Consider the following 21,055-nt stretch of genomic DNA (forward strand, 5'->3'; position numbering starts at 1 on the left):
TCATTTTTTCTCATAATTAGCACAAGTACAACAGTCTATGGAGTAAAAAGTAAAGTAATTATGAATATTAAAACGGATGGAAAAAATAGAATTTAAAAATTAACTTTATTAATTTAATATGAGAAGATCGTCTGTAACAGTAGAAGGCAGAACTTCTGTAAGGTTAGAAGTGTGTTTAATCGCTCAGATAAAAAAAAAAAAAACTACTTAATTTTTTTGTATATTTTTTACCTGATTTTTATCATTATTACAACTAAATTTATTTATAACTTTAGGTCAAAACGGACGGTCACAGAAGAGGACTATATAAAACTTGCCTTCGATAGATTCGGTGATGGAGAGAAACTGAACCTGACAGGATTTAAAAATCTGCTTGCGGCCGTCGGCATTAAACTTATCAGCCAAGAGCATTCACCTTTTCATAAAAGTAATTAATCACCATTTACAAGAATGATAATTGTTTAGTTTTTCTTTAAAAATATTTTCATCAAGTTATTTTTCTATTAATTCATATGTTGTGCTATGTTTTCATTCATTCGTCTAAGGGATAATTAATGATGATAGTTATACAAAATTATTTATGATATATAAATAATTTAGATTAATGATAATGATCTATTTTATTAAGTCCTAAATCTTAAGAATTGGGTTTCTTTGCTTTCTGTGTTTTTATTAATTTACCAATTAGTAAGTGGACATTTGTAGAATATTAAGGGTATTCATGATATTTAGTTTAATATGTTAAATAGAGAAATATTTCCTTCTTTTAGCATGTTAAAACTATATAGCATTTAACATGGTTGAGAGTTTGTTAATAGGATTGCTAATTGGAGAATGAAGCCACGCAATATATCAGCTGAGTTCCACATCATTTTGTCTGTTGTCGTTTTGATAGGTTAGTTGCTCGTAGCTCGTGTTTGGTTTGTGTTTTTTTTTTTTTGTTTTTTTTTTGCCTTTTTTAAACTCTGATAAAGTAATGGATAAAAATAGTAATAAAGTTATGAAAAAAAAAAAAACTGTGAAAGGAAATAAGGAACAAGTGAGGTGGAGGAAAGATGATGTGAGGAAGCTGTTATTATCTTGTTAAGATTACATGGCTACAAAACAAGTTGCTCAGAAAATCCTTTAGAAGCTCCTCTGCTTTTTAACATATAACATGGACTTTAAATTGGGCTGCTAACAATCCTATACTTATAATATTTAGCTTTGTTAAAACTTTTTACTTTTAACACATCATGAATACCCCTATTATCACCGTTGAATATTAATACTATATAGAATGGTGTTGGTTTGTGTATGCACCAATGCTACAGAAGTAAACAAATTATTTATTGACCAACTTAAGAAAGATATAAATGATATTTTGGAATGATGATTAAGATAGACATAAAATATGAATCACAAAAAAAAATTATTTTTATTAATTTTTTTTTTAATCACTACTTTGCTTGAATAGTGGTGGCGGCACCTCTGACAATGCCACAGTCTATGGTACTGTCTTTGGAATAAATCCAATTATAAATAAAATTAATAAAAATAACTTTTTTTTATGATTCATATTTTATGTCTATCTTAATCATTATTGTTATTATTATCATTCCAAAGTATCATTTATATCTTTCTTAAGTTGATAATGAATTTCCTATTGATATATATATTTATCAGAACTTGAATATATATATTCTTAGGACTTGTGGTGCTCTTTAATTACTGAACTGACTGATGGATTGATTGATTGGATGATGATAAATATAGCTTATGCAAGGTGAAATATTTTAATTTAATGATATTATATTTTTACCAGATTATTAATATTTATTTTATTGGAACTGTTTTAGCATTAGCAGAAGAGAATAAAAACTCTAGTGATGTGAAAAATCACAAGGTAAGATTTAATAACATTTAGTTGAAATTTAATTTAAAATGAATGATTCATAATCAGTTGATTAGTAATTACAAATAAAAAAAATAATAACTATCAATTATGATGTACACTTATAATCGATAATTTAATATCGACTAAAACACTCAAAAATGTTCAATAAATTACATCAAATGAACTCAGACAGGGCTGGTTACACACTATTATGGCCACTAATTAGCCGGAACTGATTAAAGTCGAAACGCAGAAAAGGTCTGGTTCCAGACTGTAATAGTGACTAAAACACTCAAAAATGTTCAATAAATAACATCAACCGAACGCAGACAGGGCTGGTTACACACTATCATGGCCACTAGTTACCCGGAACTCCACTAAAAACAAAGATGGTCGGTCTGTTCCTACGCGTTGCCTTAGCAACGATTATCAATCCTTAGCAACTGTCTCTATTACTTTATTATAACGACACAAATATAAATATATATTTTTCATATAAATATTAAAATAATAAAAATAAATGTAATTAAATTAAACACTAATACTAATTAAGTACTATTTACAATAAAACACAAATTAATTATAAAATATGGGTTAACACTGTATATAATAACATACAGGGAAAAAACATAATATTAAAATTAAGAATTAAAAAAGAAAATAATAAAAATATGAGAATCAACTAAATAAATACATTTAGAAAATTGGATATTATTTAAAATTGAAATTATATAAAAAATAAAGAAAAAACATATTTGTGATTAATTAAATGTGTAAGTAGAATAATAAAATAAAAGAAGTAGTTATAAAGTTGTATAAGTTAAGTGTAATAAGTAATTTAAATTACAGTAATTAAATAATAATATGGCAATATAATATGTATAAAATATGGTCAACATAACTAAGTGATGATCCAATCCAAAATGATTTTGGAGAAAAAAAGAGAATAAGGAAGTATAGGTAGAAAAGAATAAAAGAGACATACCATCTAGATGCATGTCCAATGCCATGTACAACTAGCCTGGTGGGCCATTCATGAAGTAAAAATACATTGGAGGAAATGTTTGTAACATATGGACTAAATTAAAAAAGTTAACTATAAACTAAACTAACTGTTAATAGAATTTTTTTTCCCCCTCTAAAGCCCCTATTTGAAACCTAGTTTTGTACTCAGCATAGCCTGTGTAGTGGGGTTTTATTTTTATCTGAAACGTGGTTACATTTTAAAACAGGAATGTAGTGAATGAGTGTTTTGACATTATAATTTGAGTTAAAGTATGTGATATTTAATGGTATTGGAGCATACAACAAGTAGAAGTTAATGAACTTAAAAACTAGGCCTCTATGTACGACTATTTACAATATGTACAGATTGTTCTAGAGGCTATAGTGCTGCTTGTTGCCTCCGCACTGGTGGGGCCGCTGGTTGCAGCGTCTGGAATAGAGGGTTAGGTTGATGTTTCAATGAATCCAGGAATTTAATATGCCTCCTCCTGATGAAGTCCGGGACCGTTCAGACATGTCGTAATATAATAATAAAATAGGAAATAAGATCTTAGTGGAACTAAATATTAAAAATAAACAGGTGATAAATTTATAGAATTAAAAATAGAGAAACAAAAATAGCAAACAATTATTTTTGTTCTCTTTTAACTGCAACCCGGGCCATATTCTCCTAATTTTAAATTATATGGTCCACTATTTATATAAATAAAAAATTATTATTTTTTTTTCATGACAACTCCTTACATTATTATTATTATTATTTGCCCTTGTTTTTTTTTTAATTATGCTCCTTCAACTATTACCATCTTTACATGATTTTACCATAGCCGGTCTACTAATCATTGTTCAATTTTTATTACCGTATAATTAATAACTAATTTTGTTCTCTTTTTAACCACAACCTTGAACATCTTCTCCACAATAATAATTTTTTTTGACGGCCGTGCGGGTTGGGGCATAGGTTCCAGTGCGCTCGGTTCGGAACATTGTGGGTTCGATTCCCACCTGGAACAGTCAACATTCATTTTTCAGTGGTCTGGTCAAAAAATGGATCTTGACAATCCCACCTTGGTTAGTACATGGCAGCAACTTAGGTAGCCGTCAGGGGTTGGCAAAAAGTACCACTAGCCCCACTTGCCAGACTTGTTCCCCCCACCAAATACCAGTACCAGTAGCCCTGATGAAGGGCTGAAATGTTAGCACTTATAAATAAGTTTTTACCTATTTGTGTTCTTCACTGACCTCTCATAATCATCTAACACAGTCGACTATCATCTCATTATTATAATTAATTAATTATATAATGGTACTTCATAGAGTTTTCTTAATTTTATTTCCTTCTATAATTTGAATTAGTCGTCAGTTATTGAATATAGTAAAGAAACTTATTTATTGAAAAAAATTAAAAAGAAGCCAAGGAAGATAGTTTAATTAATTATATTAAATCCATTCATATTAATGGCCATATCACTTGATTTACTGTTTTTGAAACTTCCAGACACATTGTGAACCAGTTGACCACGCCTTGATCAATCCAGTCAATGTGACGCAGTCCAAATTCAAGGAAATTTGTCCGTGGATAATTAATGAAATAATTCGTTCAAATTCACATATGGAATCTCCGTGTGACCACGACCACGACCACTTTGAAGATAAAAGTGAAGAAGCGAGTATTCTTGTTGGTCTGTATCTTTTGGCATTTAAATTTGAAATAAATTTATTGTGATATTAAATTAAATTATTTCTATTGTAATTCTGGATTTTTGATCAGTTTTATTTACCTTTTTCAGTTTGGGTTTACGCTAGCATTTCAGTGATCTTGATCAGTCTTTGTGGCCTGCTGGCCGTAGCTGTGATACCCTTGATGCAGATGACTGTCTACCAAGGACTCCTTCAGTTCTTGGTCGCACTTGCTGTCGGTACTCTTTGTGGTGATGCACTCTTACATCTTCTACCACATGTAAGTTATATCGACAATTAAAAAATGTTTCAAATTATCACAAGTGATTATTGTTTAATTATTTATTACATCAATAAAAAAAAAAGTGTTTGAAGTGCTCCTTCAACTGAAGGCCAGGTGCTGTCTTAATTTAGATGCTGGTTAGGTTAGTTGAATGAGTAATTTAGTTGAAGAATTTGAAAGTGAAAGTAAATGTATTTATTGACAATTTAATTTAGGCCTGTGGAGATCAAACAAGAGAGAAATAATATATTAGAATCTATTGTAATTACAGGTTATTAGGAGGTAGCCAAAAAGAAACGGGTGAATTTATAATTTTTTAATTTTGAAGTGAGGCCATCAAAAATAAACAATGAGGCCATAAAAATGTACCACTGAGTACTGTTACAGTTGCCATGGTGAAATAAAAACAGTGGCGATGTGTGCGTAGACAAGGGATGTTACAGTTGTCATGGTGAAATAAAAACACTGGCAATATCTGCGTAGACAAGGGATGTTACGGTTGTCATGGTGAAATAAAAGCACTGGCAATATCTTCGTAGACAAGGGATGTTACGGTTGTTATGGTGAAATAAAAAGACTGGCAATATCTGCATATACAAGGGATGTTACGGTTGTCATGGTGAAATAAAAACACTGGCTAGATCTGCGTAGACAAGAGGTGTTATGGTTGTCATGTTGAAAACAAAACACGAGCGATATGTTTTAGACGAGTGGGTTTTGGTTTTGTGAAGGAGACAGTTTGATTTTGGAACACGTTACGATTGTCCAATGTGAAGTGGTAATAGTTTAAAGGCCTTCTGTCTTTACTGTTTGATCCAAAATAGCACTATATGAGAAATGTTATCGTATGTGTTTTTGTTTTTTTAAATTATGGTGTTCTTCAATGGACGGTCATTAACACTAGAAGTGGGGATATAGTGAAGTTTGTAGCAATGAATCTTCAGCTAAGAGAGTTGTGGCAGGTGTCATCCTAAAACTTCTGGGGAAGGTGAGATGGAAAGGAAATATCGGACAACCTTATGTTCTGCCAGGAGTACACACAAAGACTACGTGGGGTTTGAACTAAATTTTTTTTTATTCACTCTTATACTCTTTTGGATAATAATGTAATTATAATTATTAAGGTTAAGCCAACCTATAAGTTTTAATTGTTTTATTAATTGATAAGAATTCTTTTTTTTTTCCTCTTTTCCATTCTGTGTACATATATTTCTTCTTATTATTAAACTTTTGTACATGTAGTTCTGCTGTTCTTTCTCTGCTTTGAACTTGTTAATTTACTTATGTTTTTTTTTTTTTGTTCATGTTAACGGAATATCACGATAATTCAACAGATGGGTAGGTAACACCCCTAGGTTTTCTGTTATCTACATGTAAAGGTATTCGCCAGTGATCATAACTCAACAATTGTTTATATAGGGGTATGTTTTAGTTACATTGTGGACATATTGTTTCAGGGTTTTCGTTATTTCAAGTGGAAAAAATAACATGGTGCCTAAGGAGCAATTTATTCTTTATCGTTTTTGTTTTTTTCTTCTTTGTCATTATTATTTTTTTCCCTTTAACTCACCCCCTAAATCTGTACCGTTACCACTTATGAAGGGTCAGGGGAGCAGTATTTTGTAAAGAAGTACTGTTACTAGACCAACGCTTGTGCAAGGAGGTGATTTGGTCAGAATCATGTTCGACCACTAGATTTTTACCCAATTAAGGTTACCCACTTTATGGCGCTGGGTGGACCCCACAGGGCTGACTCAATGGCTACATGTAACAAATAATAATTATCTGCCACAGCCGGATTCCTTGGAGTTAGTAATCCATTGCCTTATCAATGAGCTACCCACTCCCACTTTTGATTTATTATACAAAAATAATAATCTAAAAATAAAACAAACATTTGTTTTATGATAAGCAGAGGTCCTTTTTATAGCTGACGATCCCTTCATCAGAGGGCCGTTTGTAGCTGAGGGAGTTAAATGACTGCCTCACGACTGCAGTGGTGGTTAACTTTCTGGACTGGAGCTCTGGGAATTGGGGCGAAATGTTAATGTTTAATAAATATTTTTTGTACTATTTTGAGCTCACTTTTTGTCTACCTCCTGGCCATCTTCCTTTATTGAAAAAAATCTGTTTTAATATACGAGACTGAGAAAATTAAAATAATTATCTAGAAATAATCATTTACATACAGTATCTATGTAAATTAGATGTTTATTGTCAAAACATAGTTCAACATGGCGTATTGAATTCTGTGAAATATACGTGAAAAAGAATATTGTTAAACACACCTGATTCATCATATTATATACACACAGAATATTGTTCACACCTGTGTGGAATTTTCGAATAATAAAACATTTATTATTCAAATCTGTCATTTACATGAGATTTATTCAATCAACCATTTTCTTTTTCTTTTCAAGGCCATGTTGATTAGCCATGGAGCACATGACCACGGTGGATGGAACAGCGAATCGCAAGGTCATGATGAACAACATGATATCAATTTGTGGAGAGGATTTATTGCAGCTTTGGCCGTTGTTTTTTTTTATTTTACTGAGAAATTTTTCTCGATGTTAACTGAGTGGCATAAGAAGTGCCAAAGAAAAAATAAGGTAATTATTCGAAACAAATTTATTATATTTATTTCTCGATGTTACTGTTGCTGTTATTTTTTAAAATTTAATAATAGTAGGAGAAAATTAACTCAATAAAATACATTTTACAGTTGGTTTTTCCGTTTTCTATTTGTCATTCATTCAGTTGATTATGCACCCATTTTTCTTCCTTAAAATTTTTTATATTTTATGAATACAGTCAGAAGTAGTTTTATAAACAATGCTCAATTTTATGCTAGTTATTTTTGAGACAACTACGAATCTTTCTCTAATGATATTTTCACATGTTGATTTTAAAATAATTTTCATTACCCTTGGTGTTCTTTTGTCTATCACTTATAAATAACCACTTTTCGAGTGAACCTATTTTCATAAATATATTGAGTTGGAATTTATTCATTTTATTTTTTGATTTCTGAAGAATGTAATAACTTTCAAAATAAAATAATGAATTAAAACTTCCCACATATACTTTTCTTTAGATACCAAATTATGGTGCAAAAATGTATTTTAAGTACCTTACAAATGTTTGATGGATGAAGTATCTGGTCAATGCAACAGAACGGCAGATCTATTTTTATATATTTGGGGTATTCATGATCTTAAGTTTAACATGGTAGTAAAGTGTGTTAAATTGAAAAATTTATTTTAAATAAAGAAATATTTCCTTCTATTAGCATGATAAAATGATATAACATTTAACATGGCCAAGAGCCTGTTTATAGTTTTACTAAATAGAGAATGACATAACGCAACAGACCAGCTGAATTCAACACCATTTTGTCTGTTGTCTTTTTGATAAGTTAGTAGCTCATAGTTTTGTTTAATTTGTGTAATTCTTGTTTTGTATGTTTCAAAACTGTTGTATATTAAACAACTATTGTGTAATGAACAAAAATAATAATTGGAATGTTCTGAAAGGATAGGTTATAAACCAAGTTGCCCAGAAAATCCACTAGGAGCTCCTCTGCATTCAACATTTAACATCTACTTTAAATTGGGCTGCTCTTAATCCTATAATTTATAACATTTAGCGTGTTAAAACTTTTTATATTTAAAATAACATTATGAATATCCCTATTAAAACATTTATAGTTTAAATATATTATTTAAATTTCTTGAGACATGTAATTATTTATTAAATAAATCAAAAATTGTATCCTTTGTCTCAACACTTTTTATTTAAAAACAGTCCAACATTTCTGCCATCCTCAAGGACAATTTCAATTATAAATTCTTTCTCACATTAAAATTTAAAATTTGTTTTGCAGAGGATATTCTGCCCAGGTCATTAATTATAAGTTAAAAACCTATTTTTTATTTAAAATCATAAATATCTAAATCTTCTTATTTTAAAATTATCCACCAAATTACTACCATATACACAAACTATTTATTTATATTTATATTATTAATTTATAAATAGTTTGTGTATATGGTAGTGATTTGGAGGATAATTTTAAAATAAGAAGATTTTGATATTTATGATTTTAAATAAAAAATAGGTTTGTAACTTATAATTAATGACCTGGGCAGAATAGCCTGCAAAACAAATTTTAAATTTTAATGTGAGGAAGAATTTATATTTGAAGATTGTCCTTGAGGATGTCCGAAATGACCGAAACATTAGACTGTTGATGTAATAAAAAGTGTTGAGCCTAATAAGGATACAATTTTTGATTCATTTATAGTTTCTTATTGTTAATTTTGAATGATGATGGTGATGTCTTCAAAATAAATCAATGTATCGTTTCCTTTAGCCTTAATTGCGATGAAAGTTATACCTTCTTTTTAAAATATGAAGGAGATGATCGGGGATGTGATCATAAAGGCAACAAAAATAGTTAACAACTATTTATTTGCCAATGTTTCATCCCACTTTGTAGGGCTTCTTCAGGGCTAAAAAAGAAATTCCTAACAACATAAATATTTTAACAATGTTGGATAATAAGAAACTAAAAGTAAACTAAGGCAGGGTTAAAAATTATGTAAATATATGTGAAAAGAAAATTATGTTAAAATGAACAAAAAGAAATAAAAATAAGATGTACAATATTAAGTATTTATACAAAAAAAAAATAAATTAACATAAACTGTTAGATTTAAAATGACCAGAGGTCAAGAAAGAATTAATAAAAAATCAAAATAATAATTTAAAAAAATAAATAAAGAACTGGAAGATTATTGATTGACCGTGTGTAAAGATGAAAGGAATATGGTCCGGGTGCGGTCAAAAAAACTCAAATAGTAGAATTATACTATTTTATTGTGCCAACGTTTCGCCCCACGTTGCAGGGCTTCATAGTTACAAAAGGAAAAAAAAAAGAAGAGAAAAAACATAACAAAAAAACATAAGTGTAAAATAACAGGGGTATAAAATGTAAAAAAGTAAGATATAATAAGAAAAATTAAAGGTTGTAAATAGTAAATGAAAAGGGTAATAGTAACAGATAGATAAGAAAAGAAATATTAAAGAAAATACAAATAAAGAGATGTAAAAAGAAAAAAGAATACAAATCAAATGATGAGACAGAATGCATACCTATTTTGACGGCAGTCAAAACAAAAGTGTATTGGGAGGAGTGGGGACGGCAGTTGTGCCACAATAACGAAAATAATATGTAAAGTAAACATGATGTATAATTCTACTATTTGAGTTTTTTTGACCGCACCCGGACCATATTCCTTTCATAAATAAAGAACATATCAAAGAAAGAAATTTGTGGTATTTAAAAAAAAAAAGGATATATAACATTATAGCATCATCCAGTTTATTATTATTTGTATTATACACAGTTATAAATTCATTCTTATTTGATTATTTATTTTGGGATGTTTTAACAATTTCATTGTGAATTACAACTAATTTCTAATTTTCTAATTTTTATTTTTTTGAAAATATGGCCAATCAATTATATATATATCACATATCTTTGACAAACTATTTTATTTTAATTATGCTATTTTGAAGTACGATTGAAAAAAAAAAAAAAATTATTCAGTTATTCAAATAATCTTGAGTTTCATTCAGTCTTTTATCATTGTAGTAATTTAATTCTTATTTCAGAAACCCACTACAAGAGTTCATGTTGTACGGGAAGAGACTCAATCTAATCAAGAAAATCGTGTCGGTGAAAAGCTTTGTAAACATAAATATAGCTCTTATCCCTATTGCTATGGAGAGATTACCAATTCTGCCACAGGTATGGAGTATTTATTTACTGACATTTAATTATTTATTATTTTTATTTTATTTGTTGGTTTAATTTCAGACAATATGCCACCAAATGGTCCTTGCTTTGGTGATTCGGAAATAAATAACATTCGTTTGATGAGGGATGAAAATGGTGTAAACAAACAAGAGGTAAATATTAGCTACTTTTTTTTTTTTTTAATACTTAAATATACATGCTTTTGTGTATTTTAGAAATAATTAAAAGTCTTCTGTATTTTATTAATATTATTAAATAGACTTTTTGGATGCCAGCCCTCTTATTTTAAATTTAGTTAGCTTCCGATTTCAGAAAATCACCTTTAATAATATTGAAGAATTTTAACATTTTTGTTTTGCAAAAGCATGACAGAAATATAAAAATATTACAATTTACATTCTGCTTCAATGCTAAATTGTTATAGAATCAATATCGTAAATACATAAGAATGGTTTTATGTATCAGCTATATATGTATAGCTTCAATGCTAAATTGTTATAGAATCAATATCGTAAATACATAAGAATGGTTTTATGGATTTAGTCATTCTGTTAACTGAAAGGCTTATGTCGATGGCTTACTTCACAGTAGTGCCAGGTATATTTCCACTAACAGTATGAAAAATACAATTAGAGGTTCTCACTTTTAGGAAAATTACAACTTTCAGTTTACTTTTAAACTTAACAGATTCAGGTGTGAAATCTAAATCCGTTCAGTCGAAAAAATAATTGAAAAGTTATAATTTTGTTAAAAGAAAGAACCTTTGATTGAATTTTTCATAAAGTGGAAACATAATATGAAGTAAGCTATTGATATATAGGTTAAAGTGAAAAACTTAACTATTTAGTAAATATTGTTGATCAAAATATTTATCATATTGCCAAAATAGAAAAATATGCTTCACATTTGCCCAGTTGTTTAAAAGTAAACATTCTCCATTACCTTATACGATTTGTGTTAAATATTATTATATTTTTTTAATTTCTTTGACTTTATGGTATATAATACGTCTATATTATTTCACTTATTTTGAAAAATATGTTTTTAACCTGAAAAAATATCCCCTTTCACAGTTCATATTTATCCATTTTTCATGGTAAAAACTGGTATAAACGTGTTAAAAGCTCTGACTCCGGACCCTTGTGGCAAATAAACACAGGTGTCTCTGTGAAGTGCCCCTTGAAAGGTTTTCCCAACTTGGCTAGGTACCGGAACATTTATGGTTAAATTATTTAACGACATTTACCATATTGTTGTCGGAATGTTAAAACCTCGATACATAGCAATAGCTATGTTTAACTAAAATCGTTAATGCCATTTTCGAGAAAATACAAAAATTACTGATATTAAATAGCACCTCTGTTCAGTCACTTTTATAAACTGCTTAAGTTGCTGTAAAATCTCTAGCAACTACTTATTTTAAATATGTAATTTAAGTTTTGTACGACTTTACATTTTTGAGCTAAGCTGTTTACTCACAGACCATTTTGCGAGACTTGGTTATTTGGACTTAGTCAAAATGTGTATTCCCTTCAAAAACTCGAATTCAAAATTTTTCATGCTCATGAAATACTTCCCCTTACTATATTTACCATATATTTTGAAGTGAAAGTAAAAAATACATAAGTTTCTCTATCTCTGATACTGACATAAGTACAGAAATTTAAGTATCAACAACTGTATTTAATTTTTAAATGTTCCCACGACTTTTGATCTAAAGCATAATATTTTAACTAGTGATCTAATGCATTCTACCTTGTTTTGTTTTTTTATTTATTTGCTTAGTTGTTTATTAATTATTTTTCTAATGAAGATTTTTTTTATTTTATGAAGGAAATAGACCCACAAAAAGAAGACGTTCCATGTTCAGAGAAGCAATTGCTCGAGAATGCAGATCAAGTACCTGAATACACCGTTATAATAAGGTAAAATTATTGAATTATATAAAATAATTATTTGTATATTTGGGAAAAAATATGTTTAATAATTTTTTGTACCTAAGTTAACTGATTATTATGATAAAGAACGATATATAGCATTAATTTTTACAATCGAAAAAAATTAGAAAACCTTCTATCAACCTAACTAGCAACCAAATTTGAAAATTTATTGTGTAAAAAAATGTATTTGTACAAAAACAATTTGTGTAATAATACATTGTTGGTTTGTTATAATCTCATAATTTTCAGCTAATACACAATCCCTTAATAAAATACAAACACATAGTGAATTAAACACTCAGAATTTAAAAAAAAAATCTACCAAAACAGGTTGTAAATCAACAGAATCAAATTCTACCTGCAAAGTGTAATTATCCTATTTTTTTTTTTTTTAGCAAATATTGATATATCCAAATATATCAGTAGTATTTTAAGAATTATCTATTTAGACTGTACATGAGAGAAACACTTTATTCAAACAAGCAGTGCCGCCCTACTGAAATGGGGTTGCTATACACAGCACACTAAATCTAGTTGAACAATGGCCTGTTAATCTTATATTACATAGGCATATAGATTAAATATTAAAATATATAATACTAGTACATGATTTTTTTTTTTTTATCTTATTTGTTATAGTTCTTTAATATTTTTCTTTTTCTATATTTTCATTTTCTTTGTCATCCTTTTTATCTAAATCTAGTTCTCTCGTAGTATAATTGTAAAAATTCTAAACATATAAATATATAAAAATTCTATGTGGTCATGCACAATTCTATTTAATTAAAATCCAAAAAAATACTCAATATACATGCAAAAAAAAAAATACATTTAAATATAAATATTAAATATATACATGATAATTATAAAAAGTTATGAACATTTTAAAGTAAGAGGCAATAAATATTAGGTTGGGGAAAAATAAATCCATTATTTTCATATGAAATTCAAGACTTAATCTAACATGTTTCGGATTGTCTAATTTGGGTCAAATATGCTCCGTTTTGTTCTGCTAGTATAATTTGTTGTCATTTTATAGGTAGCTTCATAATGCCTCATCAGTCTTCGCCCCTATTGCCGAAATACTCTAGTAACTGATTTTGACAGTCTTCTCTTCATGCCAATTTCTTATCCTTATCAAAATGAGCTCCATGAAATAGGGTATAAATGAAAATATAGCAGTTTGCGTACTCCTAAAGCTATGAACCATTTAGGTTCTGAGACATATAAGAGGGTCCCTCTCATTGAAATTTATTTAAATATATGTATATATAGTTGACCGTAAAAATTTCTATATAAGAAGATGGTCAGGGTTGCGGTCAAAAGAGATACAAAAATAGTTGTGAACTATTTTTGTTTCTCTTTTGACCGCAACACTGACCATCTTCTTATATAGAAATTTATTTAATTTTACACAAGGACTTGTCTGGTGAATCTGGGCATGAAATGCATAACATCATAAATTATACTTGAGAATAGGCAAGAAGTTCCCTAATTTTGCCAGTAGGTTAGAAATATCGAAATGTTGTAATTTTACCTGGAATGTATAGTAGGTATTTTTAATATATAATCACTCTTTGGATTAAGAAAGAAAAAAAAAAAGAATTGGCTGTTTTTTTTTTTTAAATCAAAATGCTACCTCCTTATTTTCTAATTTATTATATTACAGAATTTTTTATTTCAGTCTTAATTCCATAGCACTTATTTAATTTTGTCCAGCTCTATAATTAACTTAATTATAATTTTTATTAAAATTGAATTATATGCTTTTAGGGAACATGAAACGAGACATCATGGACATGCACACACTCACGGTCATGTGCACTCGGCCCCCAGTTCGCTGAGTTCGGTGGCTTGGATGGTGGTGATGGGCGATGGTTTACACAATTTGGCCGATGGGTTGGCAATCGGAACAGCTTTTGGTGCGAACGTTGGAGGAGGCATCAGTACTGCAGTTGCTGTATTTTGTCATGAACTCCCTCATGAAATTGGTAATTTGGTTTTCATTTCTATGTATCTGTGTCGTATTTATGTATGTTATTACCAAAACAATCTAGTTTACCAATAATAAGATAGATGGTATAATGATTTATCATCTTCATTATTTTGTGTTGCCTCAAGACACTGTCTATGAGCTTTCTGATGTCAGGGAAGATCCTGCCTGCTGCTCAGGTATTAAAAGCCAGTGGAGGATGAGAGAGGTCCATATTACCAACTCTCACAAAATATTCTGTATGTGAACAGCCTTGTTCAAAATACAAAGATAAACAAAACTAAAATTATTTATCTAAGGTAGATACATACCTGGGATGTTACAGCAACTTTTTTATTAAAATGGAATGAATCTATTTTCTCAAATATGTCTCTAATGATTTTGACTTTTAATTTTTTTATTTGAAATAATTAACCATCTGTCATTAATAGTAGTGATAATAAGGTTATAAAAAATGGATTAATATAAACTATGAAAGAATTTAATAATAAAATAAAGGAGAAAAAGGAACACTATTTAAAAAAAATTAATATTTAACATATAAAAGCATAGAAGGTTATGGAGAATGGTGAAAAACTCATCATTAAATTTATAAATAAAATGTTTTTCCATTTTCATGGCCCTTTGGTAATCACTTGTCCACTATTTCATAACAACCATGAAAACATTATAATAGTAATTTTTTTACTGAAATAATAAATTGAAATATATTAAAGGGAAGAATTACCATCTTGAATAATTAAGAAGTTGCTGTTTTGAAATAAGTAAAGATTAATTATAATTTTTTAAATAAATTAATTAGTATCTAGGTTAAGTCTCAACACTCTAAAAAGTATCTAAAGTCTTAATATGGATATTAATTCATTTATTTAAATTATAAATACTAGTTTCAAAAAGTTGAAAAAATTATATATAAAGATTAATTTTAATTTAAAGTAGATTGTAAGTGATGCACACACCATACCAGATTTTTGTAAATAGATTATTATTAATTTATTATTATTTAATAACCTTATAATAGGTATCCATCTTTCATACGTTGATTGTTTACTGATGTCATAGACTGCTTATTATCGACTTTCTTCTTTTTCTGTTTTCGGCTCATGGTACTAACCTATCTGTTTTTTATTTCCCATCTGTTGTGATCCATTATTAATTTATGGTGTATAGTTTAATTTTTATATCCGTAACTCATTATAAATTTATTTTACATTATGAGATTTTTATTATTTTCAGGTGACTTTGCTGTTCTGTTGAAAGCCGGGATGTCAGCTAAACAAGCAGTATTTTATAACCTGCTGTCTTCTATCTTATGTTTTTTTGGAATGGCGTTGGGTATTGCTCTTGGTCATAACGATACTATGAAACAATGGGTCTTTTCGTTCGCTGCTGGGATGTTTTTGTATATTGCGCTGGTCGACATGGTAAGTGAAATTTTGCTAAAAATGTTTTTTTTATTGTTTTCTTCATAGTTTTCTTTTTTAATAATTAGTTTTTCAAAGTTAATTTTTCATACATAGTGGTATTTTATTTCATTTTTAAATAATTGTGAATGTGATTATTACTGGAAAAGTTCTAACTGTGGTTGAAAAAATGACTATTTTGGGATGAGGCTACTGTTTGGAAGTGAGGTGAATTTATGGGGAAAGCTATTAAATAAAATTCAATTATATTTATGGATGCTGGAAATTATAGATCTCAAAATAAATTAAAAGAAAACAAAGTGTATGGTTTGAGATTGAAATCGTGATGATTTCGGTAATCTTGGTTTAAGTAGTTGTTGGGGCGAGGGGTGTTTCGTATGTGAAAACCGACCTCTTCCCCAGAGGAAAATGTTCGCTGGTTCGAGATAAAATAAAACAAAAAAATAACGGAGGACCTGAAATAAATATCACATAAAAAAAAGTAATTGAGAAAATGAAATAATAAAAAAATAACTTTCCAAGTGATACAAAAATTTAATTAATTAAAATATAAACAAAAAAAATGAACTGTTATGTTGTTACAAAAAAGGATAGTGCATCGTGGAGTAAAAAGGATAAACATATTTTGATACATATGTAAACAAAAAAAAATTCTATTTACACTAGAATACACTAGAAATAATAAGTTAATCAAAGCAAAAAAAGAAAATATGAAACTCGAAGGAAGAACATAAAGTCACTCACAGATGGGCGTAGGGTCGATATGGGCATATCACAACATCACAAGTCTAGAGTTGGTTGACCAGGATGACCGCTGGCGAGCTGGTGAGAGAGAGGTTACCGGGCAACTCGAGGACTCCAAAAAAACTGTAGGCTGAACAGTGGTGACTGCCGGTGAGTCGGTGAAAACGTTCCAATAGCTCCAACAAACAAGAGTCAAGAAACAATGGCGGTGGAGCGTCTGTGAAGCAGTGCGTCTCCCTCGGCTTACACCGTGCCAATGCCAACTAACATCGCTCCAGTGCTGCCTAAATCTTCACTGCCAACTGCCTCATCCGCGGTTATGCAGGAACTGGCCCCACTGCCTTCGGTATTGTTCCGCACGTGTTACACCTCCGCAATGTATTTATAAACGTAAAACCTCCTTATATCCCTTATTTTTATTTACAAAATTAAAATTACTTATAGTTAAAAAAAAATAATAAATAAAAATAAATGGATAAACATAAACTTACAACTAACAAAATTAAAAGTCACTTGGAAAGTTGTCAAAACAAAATTAACCTAAATAAAAACCAAAATTTGGGGCTTTAACAGTAGTAATAAATGTGAATAAAGAAGTTTTAAGTATTTAGAGTCATAGGAGCATTTTTTTTATTTTATAGATGCAATAGAAGCTGTAATAATAAACAATACGGACATAACACAAAAAAATGATGCTCATATTGCATACATCCATCATGATTTTAATTATGATTCATTTCCATTTAACTTTTTTTAAACCACTTTCTTTTTAAAAATATGCATCTAAATTAATTAAAATACTTAAATTTAATAACGAGGTATAGATAGTTGACCATAGATTAATAAGTGGAGATGGTTGGGATGGTGGTGGGGGTGAGGAGTGCCTTATACATATCCCCTCACCTATATAATATCATATTTCATCTTTTATTGTTATCAATCTGCTACTGTCTAATTCCATGGTTATTAATCAACCATTTCATTTTCAATTCATTGTTATGTATATTTCCAAATTTGTTAGTTTATTATTTCTTTTAATTTTTATGTTTTTCTTGAATGATGGTTGTTATCTCTTTTTGTTTTATAGCCGTGATGAAGACCTGAAATTCATGTCGAAACGTCGGCACGAATAAATAATTTTTTGTTTATTTGCTGACCGCACCCCCTGACCACCTTCTCCGCTTATTTTTAATAATATTTTAACATTATTCTTCTCTTACAGTAATTGGTCACATTTTACTCTTATTAAGAATAGCAGTCTATATATTGATCTAGTAAAGTCTTATTTTTATGTTTAAACACTGTAGAAACAATCTAAATAATTTTGTCGGAGAAATAATAAGTATTTCAGACTTGTAACCTTGCTTTTAGATACTGTAGGCTCCGCCATGTAAATATAAATTTCTTTTCTTATTATTCTTCGAATTTATACCAGAAAAGCTCAATTTGATTATATAAATCTTCACTCTATGGCCAACTATAAATAGCTCATTTCAAATTATGATTAATTTTGTTTCTTTTTCAGGTTCCAGAATTGTCTAGCTCTCATTCGAAAGAAGGAGGTTCCATCTGCCAGTGCCTCCTTCAGTTCTGTGGTCTTATTTCTGGCATTGCTATCATGCTCATAATAGCGCTCTATGAGCATGCGATCATGGAATCCTTTCAGCATTCGTTTTGAGCCTTTATTTTCAATTTTCCAGAGGTAAAATTTTTATATCCATTTATTATTACCATTTTTTTTATTTTTTATTATATTAAAAAATTCGTCATCACCATGTAATATTTTTTCCTTCTTACGCTATTTTGAAAAATAATGCATTCTGAATTTTAAAGAATATATGTAAATTATAGTTATAAAATTTGAGCAACGATTAGTGCAATTAAATGAACAGCTATATATTTTGTAAAACTGGAGTTGGTCTACCGTCAGTGTATTTCTTTTTTTGTAAGCTAGCAAACTTTTATTTATCAAAAATATTATAATCTGCCATAAATTTGGGCAATGGGTAATAGTGATCATTAATAATTGTACACTTTCATACAAACAAAAAATGTGTTTATAAAATTTTAAAAAAGTAAATAAAAATAAAATAAATTTACATTAAAAAAGTAATAAAATAGCAAATATAAAAATAAATAAATCTATATGTGTTTATAAAAATAAAAATAAATAAATGAAATGAATATAATCAAACTAAGTTAAATAAATTATATACAGTATTTACAATCTCGACCTAAGGATCCCTGAGCCCACTCTATCCCCAAGCATGAGGGGTAGAGTAAGGCTCTTCGAGATCCTAGCACAGCCCTCTCAATGCGTCACTGGTAATGAGCCAGTGGAGGTTGAGTAAGTGCGCTAAAGCCCTGTAATTAGTGTATTTCTAAAGAAAATTTAGATCAGTGTAAACAACAAAAATATGAAAATGTTATTTTGATTAGAGGATATGATAAGTAATGTTTGTAACAAATATTACCTGGTTACTAATTAATGGTTGATTCTTTAAGTTCTAACTATGTAGGAAATCTGAAGAAAAGAGTGAATGGGAATCCTTGGAAATATGCATTCTGTTTCCTCCTCTCTATTCCTCTTAATATTTTTTTTCCAGGATCCATCACAAATAATTAATTTAACATACAAGTATTATTTAAATTTATTGATTAATCAAATGACAATTTTTTCTGTAAGCACACATAAAAAATTTACAAATTGAATGTCTCATGTTGGGGAGTTATTTAGATAAAAATCAGCACCTAAAAAGAACTTTGTCGGATCTTGGCCTCTGCTGGTATTGTGAAAAAAAAATCCTGAGTAAGAGGAATATTAAAATAAATGAAACAGCTTCATTCAAAACTTCTTGATAATTTATTTTCTAAAAAAAAAAAATAAATCTGAATAAATAAAAATATTTCTTATAAATATAAGAAAAAACTTAAGACCTATCTTGACAATAATAAAAATAAATCTACACATATGTATAAAAAAAGGAAATGAGACAAGGATGTTAAGATAGAAAAAAATTAATATCTAATTACAAGTTTCTTCTCATGGTTATAACAAATTGTTGAAGGTAAATACCCTTATTCGCACTCTTCTTCCAAAGCTTGAAGGGACCGCTTAGGCTATTGACCCTAATGAGAGAAGTCTGAGGTTCGTAACAGGTAATATCATTTCAGTAGAAAATGATACGAGAAGTAAACAAATTCTAGAGATGTGATTCTTGCACTATAGATGCGAGCCAATATGATTCCCGTATGAGGATCATAAACTAAGAGTGGCATAAGCAAAATCCACCCAACCTGCTAATGCTGATGTTTCTCTTTCTTCTTTTCTATATATAAATTTCAATACGAGAAACAAAAATAGTGGGATTAGCAATTATTAATATTATGAATTTAATTTTATATCAATCTTAATTTTTATGTAATAGTATCTAATCCCTAACCTATTATCTTATAACAATAGTGGATTATACTTCTACTTGAGATAGTCCCGTAGACAAGGTGTATTCATTAGTAGGTAAGAAAGGAAGGCCGTGCCAGGGGATGAGCCCTGGACACTGACTGGATAGAGGAGGTCTAGGCTAGAGAGTCTGAGGTAGAGTAACAGTTCTAGTTGCTGAAGATGAAGCGGATGGACTAGAACTGTCATGATAGGAGCCAGCTTACTAGTTGCCGAGATGAAACAGACGGACAAGTAAGCAGAAAAGGCAAGGTGCAGCTCTAGTTGCCGAGATGAAGCAGATGGACTAGAGGCGGGGAGAGACGGGAAATTACACTGGTTGCCGAGATGAAGCGGACGGACCAGTGTAACTGTTAATGATTAGGTTACAGTCTTAGTTGCCGAGATGAAGCGGACAGACTAAGATTGCTGGAGAAAGGGAGAGGAGATAAGCCATCCTCTAAGGTGTGCATTCTAAAAACCAACTCTTGTGGGAATAGATTAGCAATGAACTTATCTATCTCAAGTAGAGTGTAAGCCACCAGTGCTATGATTAGACCTGGAAGAAGGCTTGATTCAACGTATCAATCACGGTGGCAATTGAAGGCCTCATGTGATCGGTTATCACTGAGGATTCACTCTTTTAACTGTACTTGAGATAGTTCCGTTGACTCTTTTTATTTTATAATGTAACATTCTTACATATTAACATATATACATTTGTGCAAGATATCGTATTTTTATAATGCTAAACTTATATACAATTATACAACTTCTTAGACGCTTGTAGTGCTGGCCCCTGGCGGGTTATAGCGGCACTTCGTGCTCGCTGACTGCTACA

At 29.6% G+C, this 21,055-nt stretch overlaps 1 protein-coding gene across 9 annotated transcripts in view; it reads left to right on the forward strand.

Annotated features, from left to right (window-relative positions):
* foi (fear-of-intimacy) overlaps window positions 1-21,055 on the forward strand; it is a 39,882-nt gene that overhangs the window by 12,096 nt on the left and 6,731 nt on the right. For all 9 annotated transcript variants that reach the window (XR_001342883.3, XR_010844966.1, XR_010844967.1 and 6 more), the window contains exons 4-14: window positions 276-427; window positions 1,839-1,885; window positions 4,380-4,563; window positions 4,672-4,841; window positions 7,268-7,459; window positions 10,530-10,665; window positions 10,735-10,826; window positions 12,508-12,599; window positions 14,388-14,605; window positions 15,844-16,031; window positions 18,301-18,477. Coding sequence is in view for 5 of the 9 variants with exons in the window: in XM_067052806.1 (XP_066908907.1) it covers window positions 276-427; window positions 1,839-1,885; window positions 4,380-4,563; window positions 4,672-4,841; window positions 7,268-7,459; window positions 10,530-10,665; window positions 10,735-10,826; window positions 12,508-12,599; window positions 14,388-14,605; window positions 15,844-16,031; window positions 18,301-18,453 (1,624 nt within the window). In the remaining 4 variants the exon portion in view is untranslated. The remainder of the gene's footprint in view (window positions 1-275; window positions 428-1,838; window positions 1,886-4,379; window positions 4,564-4,671; window positions 4,842-7,267; window positions 7,460-10,529; window positions 10,666-10,734; window positions 10,827-12,507; window positions 12,600-14,387; window positions 14,606-15,843; window positions 16,032-18,300; window positions 18,478-21,055) is intronic.

The sequence above is a fragment of the Halyomorpha halys genome, unplaced genomic scaffold, assembly GCF_000696795.3.
Source record: "Halyomorpha halys isolate HHAL.00 unplaced genomic scaffold, Hhal_1.1 Scaffold171.1, whole genome shotgun sequence".
Taxonomy (NCBI): domain Eukaryota; kingdom Metazoa; phylum Arthropoda; class Insecta; order Hemiptera; family Pentatomidae; genus Halyomorpha; species Halyomorpha halys.